This window comes from Borostomias antarcticus (assembly GCF_949987555.1).
Source record: "Borostomias antarcticus genome assembly, chromosome: 7".
Lineage (NCBI taxonomy): Eukaryota > Metazoa > Chordata > Actinopteri > Stomiiformes > Stomiidae > Borostomias > Borostomias antarcticus.
This window is the reverse complement of record NC_140240.1, coordinates 163,046-184,505: the sequence shown is the minus strand read 5'-3', so window position 1 is coordinate 184,505 and position 21,460 is coordinate 163,046. Positions and strand designations below refer to the sequence as shown.

Genomic DNA, 21,460 nt, shown 5'->3' with positions numbered 1-21,460 from the left:
ACTATTACAACGTTCACACAGATTCAGTTCTCGTTGTGCAGTGATTGGAGGGTAGATTATCATCTCTTAACATTCATGCACAATATTCTGTTCCCTTCAAATCTCAAGACCATTTCCCAAGACCTTATGATGTAGGCCACCACAACCACTAAGGTCATTCTCGTAAGAATTATTGACTATAAATCAGGGCCTACTGCAATTGCCCACAAGTAACAACTTTTTGGATATTAGGCAACTGCAATTACGGCATGTTCCACCAATGCTGATGCTTTGTGGTGCCGATTTCTCAAGTTGCCTTGTAGTAATTTCAAGTAACTCTTGTCAGTTTGCATCAGAGTTGTATTCACATTGGGCCTCTTTTTGTTTTCTTAGCAGTGGAACTTCAACCTACCCTGCAAAGGGGGGAGGGTGACTAGGTTGAGACGAGCTGACGAACAACCCCCCCCGCCAAAGGAAAGCAGAATTCACATTCGAACTGTCCAATAGCAGCAGGCGCGTCTCCAGGCTGTCCTATCAGACGCGACTCAGGGGCGGTCCTGCTCTCAAGGGCCCACCTTAAGGCCCCACGGTTAGGTTGCGCGCAGGCTGCAGTTTCAGTTTGTTTTATTCACCATTTTGAGTAGCTGAAGGTAAAAATTAAACTAAAATCGCATTTAGTGGACAAATCGCTCCCGTATTTTTAGTTTTCCGCAGTAGCTCGGGCGTGGAGCCGTGACGTCTCGTTTTGCCCTTCGGAGTCGCAGAGCGGGGCGGTTGTATTTTTATTTGCCCGGGCTTCTTTTCTCTTTCTTACATTCTTAACCTCTACAGTATTTCTGCAAAATGTCCAGACCAGTGAGGTAGGTTTGCTGAGCATGTCCTCCGCCTCGCCTACACGCCACACGCACGCTTCCAGGCTACATGCACGTCTCTACTATGTGGATCTTTTGGCCACAGTCTTGGTTATTTGATGAAATATTGCTGTAATGTTGCTGTAGATGTGTTTGTAGATGTGTTTTCCCTGAGCATGCTCGCACTCTAACATGGATCCTAATGAGGACTGCTCGCCATGTCCTCCTGGACATGCCTGTATACGCGCCCTGCGTGTGAGAGACCTCATCTGCTCTGAATCATCCCAGAAAACTCATCCGCGTCGAGCATCGTTTGGTGCGACACGCTTAACGTGCTCCTATAGTGTTTTAGCGGGTTATTAATATGCAGTGATGGGACTGGGATATTAATATTCAGTGCTGGGACTGGGATATTAATATGTAGTGCTGGGACTGGGACATGGCCTGGTGTTTCTGGGGGAGCCTTGCTAGACCAGGCTGAGGGAATATGGCTCCCATTCATCTCCGGGAGGCTCAGCGCTAATAGGAACCAGGGCTGGGGGACTGGACTGCTGCTCCTCGGCTCAGGGGTTTGGTCTCGTTAGCCAGCAGCTCGGCCATGTTAGCTTAGCGTTAGGAAACATAACGCATATATGTAGAGGGTAGATTTTATTTCTGGAAAATGAGGGAGACGAAAGCAGGCATTAGACTCTGAACGAGAAGCCTTGTAGAAAGGGAGAGCTAAAGAGAGAGCTAAGCTACATTCTCACTGAGGGCAGTAAATGAACAGTGAGTGATGTCAGAGGGGGGCGGGCCCTCAGAAGTCACCACACCCCCAACGGCTCTCCACGGTCTGAGGGACCGAAATCTGATCGAACCGTCTAATCAAATCAAGTGATCGTGAACAAACTGACGTCCAACAGAACTTTCACGACTTGTTCGACGGTGAAACATTGTAGCATCGAACAATGAGCAGACAGAACGCCCAGAACCCCAGAACCCAGCCATGGCAACAAAGTAGCAAATGTGCCATGAGTTGCCCCTCCCCCCTGCTGCCCGAGGTAGCCCCTCCCCCCTCTGCCCTGTAGCGCGCCAGTCTGGTGTTCTGCTCAGCCAGTCTCTGGTTCTGCTCTGGGGTTCTGCTCAGCCAGTCTCTGGTTCTGCTCTGGGGTTCTGCTCAGCCAGTCTCTGGGGTTCTGCTCAGCCAGTCTCTGGTTCTGCTCAGCCAGTCTCTGGTTCTGCTCAGCCAGTCTCTGGGGTTCTGCTCAGCCAGTCTCTGGTTCTGCTCAGCCAGTCTCTGGGGTTCTGCTCAGCCAGTCTGGGGTTCTGCTCAGCCAGTCTCTGGGGTTCTGCTCAGCCAGTCTCTGGGGTTCTGCTCAGCCAGTCTGGGGTTCTGCTCAGCCAGTCTCTGGGGTTCTGCTCAGCCAGTCTCTGGTTCTGCTCAGCCAGTCTCTGGGGTTCTGCTCAGCCAGTCTCTGGTTCTGCTCAGCCAGTCTCTGGGGTTCTGCTCAGCCAGTCTCTGGTTCTGCTCAGCCAGTCTCTGGTTCTGCTCAGCCAGTCTCTGGGGTTCTGCTCAGCCAGTCTCTGGGGTTCTGCTCAGCCAGTCTCTGGGGTTCTGCTCAGCCAGTCTCTGAGGTTCTGCTCAGCCAGTCTCTGGGGTTCTGCTCAGCCAGTCTCTGGGGTTCTGCTCAGCCAGTCTCTGGTTCTGCTCAGCCAGTCTCTGAGGTTCTGCTCAGCCAGTCTCTGGGGTTCTGTTCAGCCAGTCTCTGGTTCTGCTCAGCCAGTCTCTGGTTCTGCTCAGCCAGTCTCTGGTTCTGCTCAGCCAGTCTCTGTTCTGCTCAGCCAGTCTCTGGTTCTGCTCAGCCAGTCTCTGTTCTGCTCAGCCAGTCTCTGGGGTTCTGCTCAGCCAGTCTCTGGGGTTCTGCTCAGCCAGTCTCTGTTCTGCTCAGCCAGTCTCTGGGGTTCTGCTCAGCCAGTCTCTGGTTCTGCTCAGCCAGTCTCTGGGGTTCTGCTCAGCCAGTCTCTGGGGTTCTGCTCAGCCAGTCTGGGGTTCTGCTCAGCCAGTCTCTGGGGTTCTGCTCAGCCAGTCTCAGTTCATCCGAGGCGTTTTCAAGATCCCGTCAGGATCGGGGTGTCAGTGAGGTGCTTTTCTTACAGCGATCTCTTGAGAGTATAATTCAACGTATGTAATTAACAACGGACGGACGCGGCCTTTCTACGCCGTGTGCTTGAGGGCATTACTGTTGGCCGTCAGCCTGCTCTTGTAATCAAGGCTAAAGGGCCCGTAAAAGGGTGAATGACCCCTCACCCCTACCCCATTCCAGACTCCATTCCTGCTTGCTCATTTTACCATGTGTGGTGCTACTGGTGTTACTGCAGCGAGGGTGTTTGGTAAAGGAAGACGGGTCTTTCCTAGGGCAGAGCCATGCAGTTGGTTCTTGTCCTCCTGCTGCTCTCAGATTATGTGTAGCAGTTCAGATTATGTGGACTGGACATCACAGCACTGCTCGCTCCCCTGGTATGTGTTTACACTGAACACTCGAGCTGTGGTCAGCTGTGTGTTACCTGAAACGAAAGTCCCGTGTGTGTGTGTGTTTGTGTGTGTGTGTGTGTGTGTGTGTGTCCATCGACCCACTCTACCAAATGAGCCATGGAAACTGTAGAAGAGAGACCAGCATCCAGTTTACCCCCTGCTCTGACACACTAGCTTGTCTGTGTGTAAGACTGTTTCAACCTTCAAGCCAAATCCAGTCTTCTGATGCATTACACACTCCGTAGTATGTCAGGGATCGTGGGGTGGGGTGTCAGGGATCGTGGGGTGGGGTGTCAGGGATCGTGGGGTGGGGTGGGGTGTCAGGGATCGTGGGGTGGGGTGTCAGGGATCGTGGGGTGGGGTGTCAGGGATCGTGGGGTGGGGTGTCAGGGATCGTGGGGTGGGGTGGGGTGTCAGGGATCGTGGGGTGTCAGGGATCGTGGGGTGGGGTGGGGTGTCAGGGATCGTGGGGTGTCAGGGGTCGTGGGGTGGGGTGTCAGGGATTGTGGGGTGGGGTCGGGTGTGGTGAGGATTTTTAAAACTCACTGGTTCACTTACTGTTCTTTAGTAACAATGCCCCACACCCTTCCATCCTTCCATAACCTCATATTCACCCTTCCATCCTTCCATAACCTCATATTCACCCTTCCATCCTTCCATAACCTCATATTCACCCTTCCATCCTTCCATAACCTCATATTCACCCTTCCATCCTTCCATAACCTCATATTCACCCTTCCATCCTTCCATAACCTCATATTCATCCTTCCATAACCTCATATTCACCCTTCCTTCCTTCCATAACCTCATATTCACCCTTCCATCCTTCCATAACCTCATATTCACCCTTCCTTCCTTCCATAACCTCATATTCATCCTTCCATAACCTCATATTCACCCTTCCTTCCTTCCATAACCTCATATTCACCCACATGTTTGTATGATGGTGTGTTGTTGAGAGAGGGTAATGGATGTCCTGACACCTGTGTGGAGGACTCTGAATGTGGAGCAGGGAGGAAGCGCTTTGTTCTGTGGACTGCTGTACAACTGGCGGAATGTCAAGGCGTCTGCTTTGATCTGATTGGATGTTTGTGTTGACTCCTCAGGAACAGGAAGGTGGTGAATTACTCGCAATTCAACGAGTCTGATGACGCAGGTGAGAATCTCCGCTGGGTGGCGCATTTTAAACAATGAGCGTGTCAACGGGGTAACGATCTGTGTGTGTGTGTGGGGGGGGGTGTGTGTGTGTGTGGGGGGGTTGTGTGTGTGTGTGTGTGCGTGTGTGTGTGTGTGTGGGGGTGTAACCCTTGTCTTATCTTTGCAGATGAGGAGTATGGGAGAGACTCAGACAAGCCCAAGAAGATCCGTGCCGCCCCTCGCGAGGTGAAGCACAAGCGCTCCAAGAGCTCCCAGGAGGACAGGTGAGTTCTGGGGGGAACAGGGTCAGACCTTCACACCATCAGCCCTCTGGGTCAGTTGGGCCTCAACAGGTTTTCAGTTTGAAGGTGACCACAAAAGGCGGCTTGCAGATAGGCTGATCAAGAAAACATCTGCAGTGAAGCACCCTCTTCCTGTTGATGGACACGTTTGCACGACTTATAAACGGCAGTAATGGGTTACTGGGAAACTGTCTTGTTGCTAAGACGATGGATGTTATTTTGTTTCAGCGAGGACTCAACTGATGACAAACCCAAATCCAAAAATGATTCAGCAGGTAAGCTATTCTGACTACAGCAGGGGCTTGGGGGAGGGGCAGGGAGGGGGTAGGGCGGGACTTGAGGTGTGTTAAAAGGTTGAGGACCGAGGAGCTGTGCTCAGACCATTTCCCCCCCCGGCAGCAGAGGACTTTGGCAGCGATGAAGACAACGAGTTTGGAGAGGAGGAGGAGGAAGAGGAAGGGGGGAGCGACTACGAGGCCAAACGAGGGAAGAAGGGAAAGAAAGCCAAGGTGGAGAAGCCGACCAAGAGGACGCCGAAGAGGAAACGGCCCGCAGGTACGAGTCAACATGGCCGCCTCGCCGCCGCGAGCGTGCGCGTGCACGTGATCCTGACCCCGCCCCTCTGTGTGCAGATGATAGCGATGATGACAAGGAGGTGAGTCGCAAGGTGCGCACGGTGCGCCAGGCTGCCACCAAGGCCGTGTCCAAACAGAGGGAGATCATCCTGGGTGACGCGGGCAGTGAGGACGAGGAGCATGAGGAGCAGGAGGAGGCCTACCCGGACCGTAAGTCCACCACACAGCCGGCCCCGACACCACACAGGGCTACGGCCAGTCAGCTGTTAAATACGTTGATAATCCTGTTTATTTACATGTCGTTACACTGACCACACATTGACTCATCAATACCAAATTGCCATCTTAAGCAAATGGTAGCACGAGCAAACGGTCATTTGGTATATGTATTCATACTACAATGCTAATGAAAACAAAGTTTGAATATACACTTCCCCCTCACTACTACCATGGAGTAGAAATTACTTATTTACTTAAGTTCAACAATATTTGCCCACCGCATTTAATGGGATTTCCATTAAAATTGTATAATTAGGAAAATGTGATCATTGAGGGGAGGTACAATCTTTACGCTGTTACTTATATATAACATGTATTTATATTTGAATGTGAAACCTTTCCGATGCTACATTGACTGTTAAGAATCAAACATTCAAGCAGAACACAAGCGCACGTGTGAGCTGGTCCTCTTCCTCCGCTGCAGCTGATGAGTCGGGTAGTGATGAAGACTTCATGGTGGAGGATGATGATGACAGCGACTACGGACGCTCCAAGAAGAGAGCCAAGAAGGTGATCAGACGGGGCCGACCAGACAGGAAGGAGAAGAAGTCCCCTAAACCACGACTAAAGGCCACAGGTACGCCATGACCGTTCACTCCGTACTAGGGGCGAGTCCCCTAAACCACGACAAGGCCACAGGTACGCCATGACCTTTCACTCCGTACTAGGGGTGAGTCCCCTAAACCACGACTAAAGGCCACAGGTACGCCATGACCTTTCACTCCGTACTAGGGGCGAGTCCCCTAAACCACGACTAAAGACCGTTCACTCCGTACTAGGGGCGAGTCCCCTAAACCACGACTAAAGACCACAGGTACGCCATGACCTTTCCCCCCGTACTAGGGGCGAGTCCCCTAAACCACGACTAAAGACCGTTCACTCCGTACTAGGGGCGAGTCCCCTAAACCACGACTAAAGACCTTTCACTCCGTACTAGGGGCGAGTCCCCTAAACCACGACTAAAGGCCACAGGTACGGCATGACCGTTCACTCCGTACTAGGGGTGAGTCCCCTAAACCACCACTAAAGGCCACAGGTACGCCATGACCGTTCACTCCGTACTAGGGGCGAGTCCCCTAAACCACGACTAAAGACCGTTCACTCCGTACTAGGGGCGAGTCCCCTAAACCACGACTAAAGACCGTTCACTCCGTACTAGGGGCGAGTCCCCTAAACCACGACAAGGCCACAGGTACGCCATGACCTTTCACTCCGTACTAGGGGTGAGTCCCCTAAACCACGACTAAAGGCCACAGGTACGCCATGACCTTTCACTCCGTACTAGGGGCGAGTCCCCTAAACCACGACTAAAGACCGTTCACTCCGTACTAGGGGCGAGTCCCCTAAACCACGACTAAAGACCGTTCACTCCGTACTAGGGGCGAGTCCCCTAAACCACGACTAAAGACCACAGGTACGCCATGACCTTTCCCCCCGTACTAGGGGCGAGTCCCCTAAACCACGACTAAAGACCGTTCACTCCGTACTAGGGGCGAGTCCCCTAAACCACGACTAAAGACCTTTCACTCCGTACTAGGGGCGAGTCCCCTAAACCACGACTAAAGGCCACAGGTACGCCATGACCGTTCACTCCGTACTAGGGGCGAGTCCCCTAAACCACGACTAAAGGCCACAGGTACGCCGTGACCTTTCACTCCGTACTAGGGGTGAGTCCCCTAAGCCACGACTAAAGGCCACAGGTACGCCGTGACCGTTCACTCCGTACTAGGGGTGCACCCGTAGTATTTTCAGCTGATTGGCCAAGATCGCTGAGTTGCCGATCCGTCTCATATATTCAATACAGTATTTGGGATGCATTGATCCACTTTAGTTCCGATTCCGATACCAGAATTTGGATATCTACCGATACCAGCGGCCTTTTTTCTTGAATAATTATTATCATTAGCATACAGTTATACCAGGGTTTTTCCTGCATAGAGGATTTTTGGCCCCCAAATAGATTTTAGCCAGAGCCAAAGGAAAATCACCAGTGCCAAAATGCAAAAAATGTAGAATAAAAAGGCAATTCAAATCCTCTCCAAATGTGTTTGATAGCTTGTTTCAAGTGCAGCCCATCCCTCTTTCTTGCACTGGCCATGGTTTGGACCGACAGGTTATCAGTATCTTAAACATTATGTCTTCATATCCTCACATTTCCCGCGAAATGTGAAAAGTGAGCTCAGTCAGAACGACAGCAAAGAATATAGGCCTGTATATGCTGGTAGAATATAGGCCTGTATATGCTGGTAGAATATAGGCCTGTATATGCTGGTAGGTTACTCTGCATAAATTGGAGGTTTCCCCCAAAAATTGTGCGCGTCCCCCCCAAAGACCCATTCTGAGCCAGGAAAAACCGTGTATGTACTTGTATCTTGTTGAGGAGCCAAAACATAATAATTTTACTCATCCATTTTACCCAACATATGGCTACTTGTTTATTGGATGTAGGCCTAACAATGAAGGAATCCTTGAATCCTACTTAGTCTATATATTCATTTTCTCATAGCAGCGCCCACTTTCATCAAATAAAAAGTAAATTGTAAAAAAATAAGCTTGGGATGAGACCCCTGTGTGCTCTGCGCTCCTGTCACTCACTCCGCATGTGCAACAGCCTCAGTAGAGCAACGGTGTCATATTTCACTATGACAGGACAAGAGTAAGGAGAGGGAGAAATGTCTCTAGTTGCCTCATTAATGTTATCAGGTCCGCCATTAGCATTGGGTTTAAATCCCAAATATTGCCAAATAGAAACATTTGCTTTTTGGAAATCCTCGTGTAACCAACTCAAGACTTTCACTCACGAACGTTCTTTACATACTATTTTAAACATTTTTCAGTATAAGGTTTGCTTTCACGCCAAGGGCCAAATCCACAAAAGGATTGCACAGCTTCTGCAGTGGCAAAACCCATGCAAATGAGACAAAAAACAGCATCCAATCCACCAAGCATCCAATCCACCAAGCATCCAATCCACCAAGCACACGCAACGGGGGGAAAGCATCGCTTGCAGCTGCACCCATGAGCAAATAGCTCCACGGCTGCGCCAGGCTTTGATTTGTGATTTTATTTGGCACATCATAAAATAAAACGCAACAACAATAACAATGATACAAATTATACATTACAAAGAACACTTAAAATATGAAAGACATGCCAGGGAAACCCCAAAAAACCCTCAAGGGGCTTGACGAGTGGGGCTCCCCAATATAGCAGTCAGACTTTAACTAAGGAAAAACAAACAAAACAGAAAAACAAGAAGCAAAACGGCAACAAAAAACAAAGATAATGATGGGTTATTGATATAGCAGTATATTTTTAAAAGATTTTTAAATGATATAGGAGAAAGTTTAACCAAGTAGGGAGGGAGTGAATTCCATGTCCTGGAACCTCTGGATGTTATGTTAAATTGTGATGAAGTGGTACGTGATTCGGGAGGCCGAAGCTGGGAAGCGGTTCGGGTAGGGGAATTGTGAAATTGATGATTAACTGTAAAGAGATAATTAAAAAAAGGGGGGGAAGTGTTTTGTTTAATGAACCAAATAAGAATTGAGCAACTTGGAATTTCATTGGAGGCTCATTTGAATGTATGTAAATTAGGTACTTCCGTGCAAAATTGTCCCAAATAAGCCTTGTGTCTGATCCAGGAAGACCATGAGCTAACTGCCACACGCAGTCTGGAACAAATCAACCCGGCTGAGACCACCTCAGCCCGCAGCTTTAACATTACTAGATAAATATGTAAAATAAATAATTGATTTACAACACACAAAAACATAATACTAGAAAAAATTACATTTCCTGCAGAAAATGAATGTGAAATTTGAAAATGTGAGCTAGCCGTGATGCTAATTTTCCCTTTGTTAAATTCTTTTGACTTGCGTTAAAAATGTTAGTGACCTAAAAGTCCGCTATTTTGGGCTTTTTTGGTCTTTCAGGAGGGGCGGGAGGTCCCATTGGGGGGGTTGTCTGCCCCTCCAAGGCAATGGTAGGGGAAACACTGCCATGCAAGGTGCTCGTCTGCTCATTGGGAGCGATTTGAGGTTCAGAGTCTTGCCCAAGGACACTTCAACATGTGGAAAGGAGAAGCAGAGATTCAAACCGCCAACCCTGTGATCATTGGAAGACCAGCTCTTTCTCCTGAGCCACAGCCGCCCACTAATTAAATACGTTTTTTAATATGCTGTCAATTGGATGCATGATATGCACTTTTCCAACCGACGTCAATAACCGATATTTACAATACTAACCGATTTTTGTATTTTAAAAAGAAATTGATAACCTATAGTTAAATTAAAAAGAAATTGATAACCTCTATAATGCACACCTAAGGGTAAGAAAGGCTAAGGTAGTGAGCAAAGATGGATTAATTAATATTCCACAGTTCTGATCTAACCAAATCTTAACTGACATCACTATCGTTAACACAGCAAAGACAAACAACACTTCTGACGACTCTTCATTTATTTCCTCTTGTGAAGTACTATGAGTAAGTGAAACAAAATCTGTTATAGTCCACAATGCTTTCCATGGCCAAGAGGGAAACTAGCCTCCTTTTATGAGATCAAAATAAGGCTACTGTACATCTAAGAGTAATTGGCTAAAAAAGTGTCAGGGTTAAGGCAACACTAGACTCGCATTATTGGCTATTTATCAGCTAAAATTGAATATAGCTGATAAATGGTAGGGATGGATGGGGGGGGGGTCGAATTTTGTGTGACGATTTTTAAATTGCCGTGCTACCTCAAAATTGGTTTTGAAAAAAAAAAAAGTAAATAATTTTATTCAAGGGGGAAAACGTTTTCTGACAATGCTTCACAAAGTTCATGTAATAGCTAGCTAGGTTAGGTGACTGTCAGCTTAGACACCCACATTAATGCAGATTGTATGCAGTTTCAGGGGTTACATTCAACAATAATACTAATATTTCATAATACTAATATCGAATTGGCATCTAAGTATCAGCATAGTATCGAATTGGGAGGTCTCTTGCGAAATCCTGTCCCTAATAAATACATAATATACATTTCCCATTATCTGGGTTAGATAACCCTTATCTCTGCCTGATAAGATCAGTGCATCCCTACCGTCAATTATAGTTCTTAGAAAGAACTTGAATCGGCCAAGAAAAGTGCAATCGGTGCGTCCTTACTCCATACCCTAACATTCAGCTGGGGGTTAGGGTTAGGGTTAGTCCATCCTTACTCCATACCCTAACATTCAGCTGGGGGTTAGGGTTAGGGTTAGTCCATCCTTACTCCATACCCTAACATTCAGCTGGGGGTTGGGGTTAGGGTTAGTCCATCCTTACTCCATACCCTAACATTCAGCTGGGGGTTGGGGTTAGGGTTAGTCCATCCTTACTCCATACCCTAACATTCAGCTGGGGGTTAGGGTTAGTCCATCCTTACTCCATACCCTAACATTCAGCTGGGGGTTGGGGTTAGGGTTAGTCCATCCTTACTCCATACCCTAACATTCAGCTGGGGGTTAGGGTTAGTCCATCCTTACTCCATACCCTAACATTCAGCTGGGGGTTAGGGTTAGTCCATCCTTACTCCATACCCTAACATTCAGCTGGGGGTTAGGGTTAGTCCATCCTTACTCCATACCCTAACATTCAGCTGGGGGTTAGGGTTAGTCCATCCTTACTCCATACCCTAACATTCAGCTGGGGGTTAGGGTTAGGGTTAGTCCATCCTTACTCCATACCCTAACATTCAGCTGGGTCAACCCTTTGACCTTTGTTCCCTAACCTTCAGCCTGGGTCTTTTTGGAATGGATGAGAGGTGGAGAAAACCGTTGTTGTTGTTGTGACTTTATTGATGAGAGTTTCCATCCCTGACAGTGTGTGGTCTGACCCCTCCTCTCCCCAGTCACCCCCAGCCCAATGAAGGGCAAAGGCAAGGGGCGCCCCAGCGCCAAGGCCCTGGAGAAGAGCTCGCCCAAAGAGGAGGAAGAGGAGGAGCCTGAGAGCCCCCTGGAGGAGGAAGAGGAGGAGGCAGAGAAGAAGGCATCCCCCCCTGCCCCCAAGAAAGCCAAGGAGGCTGCGGCAGAGGAGGAGGAGGAGGAGGAGGAGGAGGAGGATGGCTCGGAAGAGGAGGCACCATCCGGGGAAGACTAGAAGACCCACAGAGATCCCTCCTCTCTTTCTCTCTCTTCTCAAAACCTTTTTTTTTTTTTCTTTTGTTTCTGTGTTAAAGAGGGTTTTATTTTTGGTGTCTGTGGTGGCCTGGCTCAATGGTTTGGACTTAAAGTGGTTTTATCAGTTGCTTTGTTTTATGCTCCCCTCGTCCCTAATCTACCCCGATGGCCCGAGGCGTTCTGTCAGTGTGGGAACATACCACGCGCGTTGCGAGAGGGGTGTAGGCAGCTGTTTCCCTCTCTTTCTGTCAACCTCCACCTCCCCCGGCTTTGCCCCCAAGTTGGACCGGCTGCTCTCTGCTTTTGTAGCTTTTATATCTTTCCTTCAAAAGCATTTGTGACTTTCAGAAAGCTTATCACTTCCTGCTGTGTTAGTTTGCCCTCAGTGCTAGTGAGCGCCCACCCTGAGCCTTTGCATAGATGTGTGCGTGTGTTTGTGTGTTCCATGTTATCAAGTGTAGGCTACCCCCTCCCCGGAAATGATCACTGGAGTACGGAGAAGCTAGTCTAGTGATGTCTTGCCTCTGAATATCCAGCCACATGGGTCAGTGATTACTGACAAAGCGTTGTCTTGCTCCAAGCCCTTGACTGCCTCTGCCTATCATTGGCCGGCTTTTTCTTGGTCCAATTACAGGGCTGGTCATTTAGCAACACTACCCATTGGCAGAGTTAACTGCCCTCGCCGACCAGCCAGAAGGGGCCAACCCTAACCCTAACCTGGGCAGACTTTACTCTCTCCTCCTCCACTCCGTGTAGATAGTCTTCACTGAGGTACCCGTCCCTGTAGCGCTGCTCAGATAGTCTTCACTGAGGTACCCGTCCCTGTAGCGCTGCTCAGATAGTCTTCACTGAGGTACCCGTCCCTGTAGCGCTGCTCAGATAGTCTTCACTGAGGTACCCGTCCCTGTAGCGCTGCTCAGATAGTCTTCACTGAGGTACCCGTCCCTGTAGCGCTGCTCAGATAGTCTTCACTGAGGTACCCGTCCCTGTAGCGCTGCTCAGATAGTCTTCACTGAGGTACCCGTCCCTGTAGCGCTGCTCAGATTTGGCTTTTCAACTCTCCGACGCGCCATTTTTTTAACAATGATTTTACGCTTGTTGTTGTATTATCAACGGTTATTTCTAGCTGTGCTCTATCGTGCTCTTCTACCGTGTCCCCTTAGCTTGCCGCTTAATAGAATCTGTTCCCGTGTTAATGCTCTGCAGTTTGAACGCTGAAGCGTGCGCATCCCTCGTGTGGTTACAGACCACGCTCGGGTTCCGTGGCGTATCGGAGAGAACTAAAGTGAGCTTCATTGCTGTGAACAGTGACAGTGTTGATCAACAGACTGGAACGGAGCGCCTACTTCCAGGGTAGGTGTTCTGGGCCTTTCCAACGGTTAACTGTTACAGAAACTGGTCCTGGGTCAGACGATAAGAGGCTCTGTGGTCAACGCTCTGTGTCTTTGCTACTGCTATAGGTGTCAACCTGCCCGCGTGTGTGTGTGTGTTTTTGTGAGCGCTTCCGGTGTTCCAGTTCATGTTCAGTTCGCTCATGCTCACAACCATGTAACACACACTCACACACACAGATCTAATGTTGGTAACACACAGAATATACACTAGTCCAGCCTGGCTGAGCCTCCTCTCACTGTTCAACCCTTTGTGCCAGGCATCCCCAAGCTTGTTCTTTTGTTTTTAATGAATCAAGAGTTTTGCTTCTTCCTCTTTTTTTTTTTAGTCCAAAAAAATGAATGTTTTTCTCCTGTTGGTTTATTGTTTTAATTCTCTATTCAGATTTTTTTTGTAATGTTTGTTTTTTAAGAAAAGAAATAAAATGTATCTTGATTTTAAAGAGAAAGTCGACCCAATCCATCTGTTGATCTGCCTGCTGTTGGACTTGGACAGCAGACCAGCCATGCTTTTTTCTCTGCTCCTCTCATTCTCTCTCTCTCCTTCTCTCTCTCCTTCTCTCTCTCTCTCCATCCCCTCTCATCTCTGCCACTCATGATGAGCGGAGAGCAAACAGAGTCAGACTGGTCAAAAATGGTCAGTGGTCACCTTTGATGTCTATGTTTGGAGTATAATTTATAAGCCCACTCAGCTCTCCTCTGGATAGAGGGCCTTTAGGGGCTGGTCATCTACCAGACTCAAGTTACTTCTGTGACCTAGAAATGTTACTCAGAGGAATTATAGACTCATAAGAATGACTTGTTTTCACCAGTTAGGCAGTTGAATATCAACATTGGCTGAGAACCCGAGCTCATGTCTAATCTATTTATTCATTCCTTCTTTGTCGCTGGGTCTTGCAGACGCAGATCTGGGTGTTTCTGGAGATGGACGTGGGGAATGTAGCTAGCCATACGACTTCACCACAACTGTTATCAGCTTAGGTAGTGTGGTTATGTTGAAAAAACAATGAGAGTTGAACAACAACCAAATGAAGCCATATAAGATCAATCGGAAACGGGGACATGAAGGACTGATGGATAGAATTTGGGGGGGGGAGGGGGTGACCGAAGCAAAAAGAATGAAAATGAAAAAGTCAAAGCTGCCATTGCGATCTTGGGCGTGTTGCTATTGTTTTTGTTTTATGATGAATTCCAAATAGAGTCCCAAGACTGCAACCAGCCAGAGTGCCCCCACCGGAACCTTCCACCTGGTTCTGAAGGGTTAGGGTTAACCCTAACCCTAACCCTGCCCCCACCGGAACCTTCCACCTGGTTCTGAAGCACACTCACTAATCCCACTACTGTCCTTACCGACAGCCACTTCTACAGATCTGACGGCATAGGTATAGGGAACATCCCATATTTACTCTGTTGCTTATACCCGCCAAGCATTTTCAGATCTACTTCAGTGACCATAGGGGTTGATGATACAGCGTGAGACAGACGGAGAGCTCTTCCGTGATCCGGAAGGTCACTCCAACATCAGCTGGTGCTCTGTGTAGTGAGAGGGGGATAGTATGGTCCAATCAGGTGCCACACCAGACCCATAGAGGAAACAAGTGACTCAACCTTCCTTCCTTTCATCCATTCTACACCTCTCTCTCTCTCTCTCTCTCTCTCTCTCTCCCTCCCTCCAGTTATTGTTTTTTTCATCTGGTTTTTCTCTGTATCTTGAATTGTACTGGCAATGTAAATGTAAGCAAAAGTGTGATTCCTCCATGTGCTGATGTGGAGAAGCTGTGGTCAGTGTGGTTGTGTGGAAAGGGAACGCTGAACTGTTCAATCTTTTGCATGTCGTGGAAAATTGAGCAGAACGATGGTGGTTATGATGGCAATAGTGTGGTCTTAAATAGTATTAACAACAACAATGATGTTGATGACATTTTGGTTTCCCAGCTTCTAATAAAGGCAACCTACTTTTTATATGGATTTAACTAGTTGTTTTCTGAGACAGAGCTTTGTGTTTTGTAAGTTGTGTCAAGTCCATATAGGGAACACTACTCACTCTTAACCACAGGGTGGCGGTGTTCAGGTGGGCCGGTCTTTCCTCATCTCTGCTTCACACAGGTGTTGTCAGGTAATGGGGCCACTTGAGGGATGTCACATACAGAAACCTGAACTCAGGGGTCCTGAGAGATCATTAGAAGACAGCTATAGCTGCCCGTATCCCACAAAACCTCTCAAAAGCTTCCAAGTGCAATTCTGAAAACACACACATTAATGTATTCATAGCCTGTCCCCACCTGTCATTGATCAACAAGGAGACGCCTCTATCCGTGTTACTAGAGCACACAAGTCACCGCCTTCATATTCAGTTAGATACTAATCAAGCAAATCAAACAGAAGCAGATGTTCCTGAGGCTCCAACCAACAGAGAGAGAGAGAGAGAGACGTGTACCAGGTGGGCTACCAACTGACCAGAGAGCAGTACCAGGTGGGCTACCAACTGACCAGAGAGAGACGTGTACCAGGTGGGCTACCAACTGACCAGAGAGCAGTACCAGGTGGGCTACCAACTGACCAGAGAGAGAGAGAGAGACGTGGACCAGGTGGGCTACCAACTGACCAGAGAGAGAGAGAGACGTGTACCAGGTGGGCTACCAACTGACCAGAGAGCAGTACCAGGTGGGCTACCAACTGACCAGAGAGCAGCTTAGTTCTCTGAGCTGATCTAGAGAAAAACACATTTCATTGCAGTGATGGTGATGCAGTGCCCTGTACCATGTCCCCCCCCCCCCCCGTCTTGTTCCTCTTGAGAGTGTGACTGAGAGACTCAGAGTGTCCCCCCCCCCCCTGTCTTGTTCCTCTTGAGAGAGTAACTGCTGAGAGACTCAGTGTCCCCCCCCCTGTCTTGTTCTGGTCTCCCCCCCCTGTCTTGTTCTGGTCCCCCCCCCTGTCTTGTTCTTGTTCTGGTCTCCCCCCCCCCCTGTCTTGTTCTGGTCTTCCCCCCCCCCCTGTCTTGTTCTGGTCTTCCCCCCCCCCCTGTCTTGTTCTGGTCTTCCCCCCCCCTGTCTTGTTCTGGTCTCCCCCCCCCGTCTTGTTCTGGTCTCCCCCCCCTGTCTTGTTCTGGTCTCCCCCCCCCTGTCTTGTTCTGGTCTTCCCCCCCCCTGTCTTGTTCTGGTCTCCCCCCCCCTGTCTTGTTCTGGTCTCCCCCCCCCCTGTCTTGTTCTGGTCTCCCCCCCCTGTCTTGTTCTGGTCTTCCTCCTTCACTCACACTCTTAGTTCAGCACTTGTATTTGCTGAGCAGGTTCTTCCTAGTTCACACGTGGCAGCGTGGTGTTGCACCGGATACAGAACCGCTCACCATGTCAGTTACTACACAGCGTTTCACGTTCACCCTCTCAGAACAACATGGGTAAGTAGCTCTCTGAACATGCATGGTTCTCTGAACGCTCTCTTGTGTTTTGCCTGCTGTTTTCCCATCTGTGTTGTGAATATTCACTCTTTCCTGTCGCTCATGTTTGAATATGCTGAGGAGGCTGGGACTCTGTCCTGCTGTGCTCAGGTGACCTGGGAGGCGGGGACTCTGTCCTGCTGTGCTCAGGTGACCTGGGAGGCGGGGACTCTGTCCTGCTGTGCTCAGGTGACCTGGGAGGCGGGGACTCTGTCCTGCTGTGCTCAGGTGACCTGGGAGGCGGGGACTCTGTCCTGCTGTGCTCAGGTGACCTGGGAGGCGGGGACTCTGTCCTGCTGTGCTCAGGTGACCTGGGAGGGTGGGACTCTGTCCTGCTGTGCTCAGGTGACCTGGGAGGCGGGGACTCTGTCCTGCTGTGCTCAGGTGACCTGGGACTCTGTCCTGCTGTGCTCAGGTGACCTGGGACTCTGTCCTGCTGTGCTCAGGTGACCTGGGACTCTGTCCTGCTGTGCTCAGGTGACCTGGAGGGGGTTTTGACTCAACTTGTTGCCATCGTTACACTCCCCCAGCAGATGTGTGGCCAGGATGTGAATCTCATCTTAATGGGTTTTATGGGTGGTTTTGGTAAACAGCATGAGGGCGCGCTGGGTACAGTAGTGACCAATCTCACCCTTCAGCTCCACTCACCTGATCTATCTCACACACACACCCTTCAGCTCCACTCACCTGATCTTCAGCTCCACTCACCTGATCTAATGGACAATGTGTCATTTCTGCCAGAGAAGCCATCCTCCGGATTACCTCCACCAGCCTGTTTCTAAAAACTAAATTGGCAAAAGGAGACATTTTGAACTCTTGAGACTGTTTTAGTGCTCCTACTGGCTGGTTGGAGTCCCCTCTAGCCCCTCCCACACGGCTGATTGTCCCTCGGGAGAGAGGGGTGATGGGAATGTTGCTATTCCCGTTCTCTATCTCTATCAGCTCCCTCATGCTACCTAACAGGTCGGGGATCGCCTGGCCCACTTCCTGGTCCCTCTCTAACACACACTCACACACTCTCACACACTCTCACACACACGTTCCTGGTCCCTCTCTAGTGACACCTTCTCTTCTCTCTGGACAGACTAATGAACACACTCTCACACACACGTTGCTTCTCTCCCGGCTGGACAGACTAATGAGAACACACTCACACACACTCACACACACTCACACACTCTCACACACTCTCACACACGTTGCTTTGCTGTAGCACTGAGGACCCAGTGGGACTGAAAGGTTGGACTGTTTTTTTTTTGTCAACTTTTCTCACCACATTGTTCTGAACCCCTGGACTAGTGGAGCTTCGTGGAGTTTTCTATTACACCGGCTGATTGGGTGTTCTGGCACTGGTTGGGTTTAGACTTTTTCAGTGAGCAATACATGTGTGGATATGTAAAGGGTATTAGAAATATAAATATATTATGGCATTGTTCTGATGACTCAGCTTTTATTAACTGTGTACTGAAATAGTTCTAGTTCTCACATTTTTGACATCATACATGGCAGGTAACTAGAGACAGACATACACATCTTTTGAAATATAGAGTAACTTATTCTGTGTGAGCAACGTGTGCTGTGTGTGTGTGTGTGTGTGTGTGTGTGTGTGTGTGTGTGTGTGTGTGTGTGTGTGTGTGTGTGTGTGTGTGTGTGTGTGTGTGTGTGTGTGTGTGTGTGTGTGTGTGTGTGTGTGTGTGTGTGTGTGTGTGTGTGAGAGAGAGAGAGAGATTGGCAGACTAAACGGCACACCTCAGTGTAAACACAGGGCTTGGCTGAACTCTGGGACAGAAACCATCTGTATTCCAGAATCAAACCACCTCCATTCTCTTCCTCTCACCCCTCATGTGTTTCTGTCATGCGTTCTCACAGACCACAATGCATTTCTTCAACTGACTGTCAATCAGACTTGAGGTCGTATTGTAAAGTAAATGCTGGATAAATTCCAGTTAAGTCCAGCAATCCAATACTATGCAGTGTACTGAGTCATCTGAACCCAATACTATGCAGTGTACTGGGTCATCTAAACCCAATACTATGCAGTGGGTCATCTAAACCCAATACTATGCAGTGTACTGAGTCATCTGAACCCAATACTATGCAGTGTACTGGGTCATCTAAACCCAATACTATGCAGTGTACTGAGTCATCTAAACCCAATACTATGCAGTGTACTGGGTCATGTAAACCCAATACTATGCAGTGTACTGGGTCATCTAAACCCAATACTATGCAGTGTACTGAGTCATCTAAACCCAATACTATGCAGTGTACTGAGTCATCTAAACCCAATACTATGCAGTGTACTGAGTCATCTAAACGTACAACATACTGTAGTCACTCTCAACACTGATGGTTCTTTTTTTTATTATTCCAGTTTAATTTTCCCTTTCAATATTTGTCCTTTGGAAATAGGCCTACACACAAGACAACGTGGAACTGATGGACTGTCCGCCATCTCCAAAACTACGAGATTGACACGATACAAAAACTATTACCTGTACGGGTCTACAAGAACTATTACCTGTAGATCAGAATGTTGCTTGATAATGTTTTCACACACAAATCAAATCTAGCTATTAACGAATGTATCTTTTCCCATGTTCAGATAATCCACGGACTTCCATAAAGCCTTGAAATGAACAGAGAAGATCTGACGCTCAGGGGGTTTTTCTACACTGTTTCATCTGTATCCTGAGGAACAAGAAGGGCTCTGCAGGCAGCAGGAGCCGCTCAACTGAGAGAGAGACTGTGTGTGTGTGTGTGTGTGTGTGTGTGTGTGTGTGTGTGTGTGTGTGTGAGCGCGCACGTGTGAGTGTGTGAGTGTGCGTGCTTGGGTGTGTATATCTGGGTTATGCAAGGTAGCGTGTGTAAGCTGCTGCTGGTGAATGTCCTGACATGCGGGCTGGAGGTGTGTATGACCGCGGGGACCATCTATATCCCACCGCTGCTGCTGCAGACGGGCATGGAGCAGCGCTACATGACCATGGTGCTGGGTGAGTCAAACCACCACAGGACTGGCGTCCGAGGTCTCCACCCTGCTAGGGGCCGGGCCCGCCCCGGGAGGAAAAACAAACGGCCATCTGAATAGTTGAATTCTGTATTCTGCGTTCCTGAACCTAATATAGAATGATTTAATTACTTGTAAAGACAAAATGCAGTTATTAAAGCTACATGAGATATGTATATATATATATATATATATATAAAATCAGCACTGAGTTTTAAGAACCACACTTCCCACACTCGCTGTAATGATGGGAACAAATATGATAACAAAGTGCGCAGAGCAGACTGGATTGGGAGATTGTAGCTACTTCAATGAACTTTCTGGAAGGATGTCTTCAATGCAGGTAAATACCGGTCTTCTTTCTTTTATGTGGGGCGAAGTGTTTGTTGTCTTCCTGATATTGTGACACGCAAAACTTCCACTTCCACCACAAGATTTCCCTCCAGTGTACTAACCAGCACACCGAAGCTCAATGAGATAACTTTTTTATAGTTCAATATTCACCTTTACTTGCTATTAGTTTATGCATTGGCCTTAGCAAGTTTTCATGAAATGAGACTGCATGAGACCCTGTGACTTTATTATTTTAGTATTTCGGTGTACTAGCTAGCACACTGGCGGGAAATCTTGTGGTGGAAGCGGAAGTGACGCGTTCTGCGTGTCACAATATCAGGAAGACAACGAACACTTCGCCCCGTGAATTGATCTACATGCACATAAAAGAAAGAAGACTCTAATACATCCATGCCCTAACCCTACATGACTCTAATACATCCATGCCCTAACCCTACATGACTCTAATACATCCATGCCCTAACCCTACAAGACTCTAATTATTAGAGTATTGTAGGGTTAGGGCATGGATGTATTAGAGTCATGTATAATATAACGGTTAGGGCATGGATGTATTAGAGTCTTTTAGGGTTAGGGCATGGATGTATTAGAGTCTAATACATCCATGCCCTAACCCTAAAAGACTCTAATACATCCATGCCCTAACCGTTATATTATACATCCATGCCCTAACCCTACATGTCTCCGTTTCCAACTGAACAGTAGAACTCTATTACCCCCCCTAGGGGCGTAAGCAGAGCAGAGCTGACACTGAGAAAAGAATGAGTCTCAGGCTTGACTATCAGACCCCTTTCACTGTGCTGACAAGAGCCACACAGGTTCAGCCCTTCTCTATTCACACTGTCCTCATTTAGGATCCACATATTATGGTACATATTATGGTACAGTACTGTACACAACACACAGTAGTACTACTGTATCATCTCTTGAACTCTAGAAAATATAAAGATATAAAAAACTTCGTTACATTATAATAACAAATTGATTTACAGCCAAAAAAGTTACTACAGATTAAATATTTTCAGTAGCAGTAATGAGAATGTATGTAGTTGAAATATACCTACCAATGCATGATGTCCAATTTAGTGGACGGGTGATTAATCGTAATTGATTCCCAGTATAAAATTAAATACTTGGAAAATTTAGCAATTTTATGACCCCTTACTTGTTACTTGATGTCACTTTTTTACCTGCAAGTGTCTCTTACTATAGAAGAATTGGCAAGATATTGAGCAACTTGTTATTTCTGTCTGTCCGTCGGCCATCTTGGTTTTGATCAATTCTTCTTGCACTTACAATGGCTTGCCACTGGGTGGCAGTGTATAGGACTATACAGACTAGATATGTAATACTGGTGCAGCACATTGTGAAATTCCTCCAAAAAAGCATTCAAGAGAATTCCATTTCCATTTTTTGTGTAAGAAATATGAATCATCCTGGTTTCGGACCTGCTAAACCTGAAGGGTTAGGGTAAGGGTTAGGGTTAGTGTGTTCCAGTA

The 21,460-nt window shown here is 47.9% G+C and overlaps 2 protein-coding genes across 3 annotated transcripts in view; both read left to right on the top strand.

Annotated features, from left to right (window-relative positions):
- Positions 1–618: 618 nt before the first annotated feature.
- On the top strand, positions 619–15,088 carry nucks1a (nuclear casein kinase and cyclin-dependent kinase substrate 1a). Of its 2 annotated transcripts, none has more exons than XM_084441215.1 (8): positions 619–839; positions 4,449–4,498; positions 4,667–4,763; positions 5,010–5,056; positions 5,184–5,336; positions 5,414–5,566; positions 6,060–6,212; positions 11,509–15,088. In XM_084441215.1, the coding sequence occupies exons 1-8, from the start codon at positions 823–825 to the stop codon at positions 11,754–11,756; spliced, it is 918 nt and encodes a 305-aa protein (XP_084297341.1). In that variant the 5' UTR covers positions 619–822; the 3' UTR covers positions 11,757–15,088. The 2 variants fall into 2 exon arrangements, with proteins under 2 accessions (XP_084297341.1, XP_084297340.1); XM_084441214.1 differs by having other exon boundaries at positions 5,181–5,336.
- A 1,469-nt stretch (positions 15,089–16,557) lies between these two features.
- LOC311311240 (cyclin-dependent kinase 18-like) overlaps positions 16,558–21,460 on the top strand; it is a gene marked incomplete at both ends in the record, with an annotated part of 18,642 nt that continues 13,739 nt past the window's right edge. Inside the window, 4 exons of the mRNA XM_084440921.1 lie at positions 16,558–16,561; positions 16,712–16,984; positions 17,078–17,209; positions 19,459–19,593. Of these exons, the coding sequence (XP_084297047.1) occupies positions 16,558–16,561; positions 16,712–16,984; positions 17,078–17,209; positions 19,459–19,593 (544 nt within the window). The remainder of the gene's footprint in view (positions 16,562–16,711; positions 16,985–17,077; positions 17,210–19,458; positions 19,594–21,460) is intronic.

Excerpts from the sequence above, each read along its gene's own strand:
- nucks1a (XM_084441214.1), top strand. Across the intron at positions 5,337-5,413 it reads GAAGAGGAAACGGCCCGCAG|ATGATAGCGATGATGACAAG; the intron begins GTACGAGTCAAC and ends CTCTGTGTGCAG. Across the intron at positions 6,213-11,508 it reads ACCACGACTAAAGGCCACAG|TCACCCCCAGCCCAATGAAG; the intron begins GTACGCCATGAC and ends TCCTCTCCCCAG.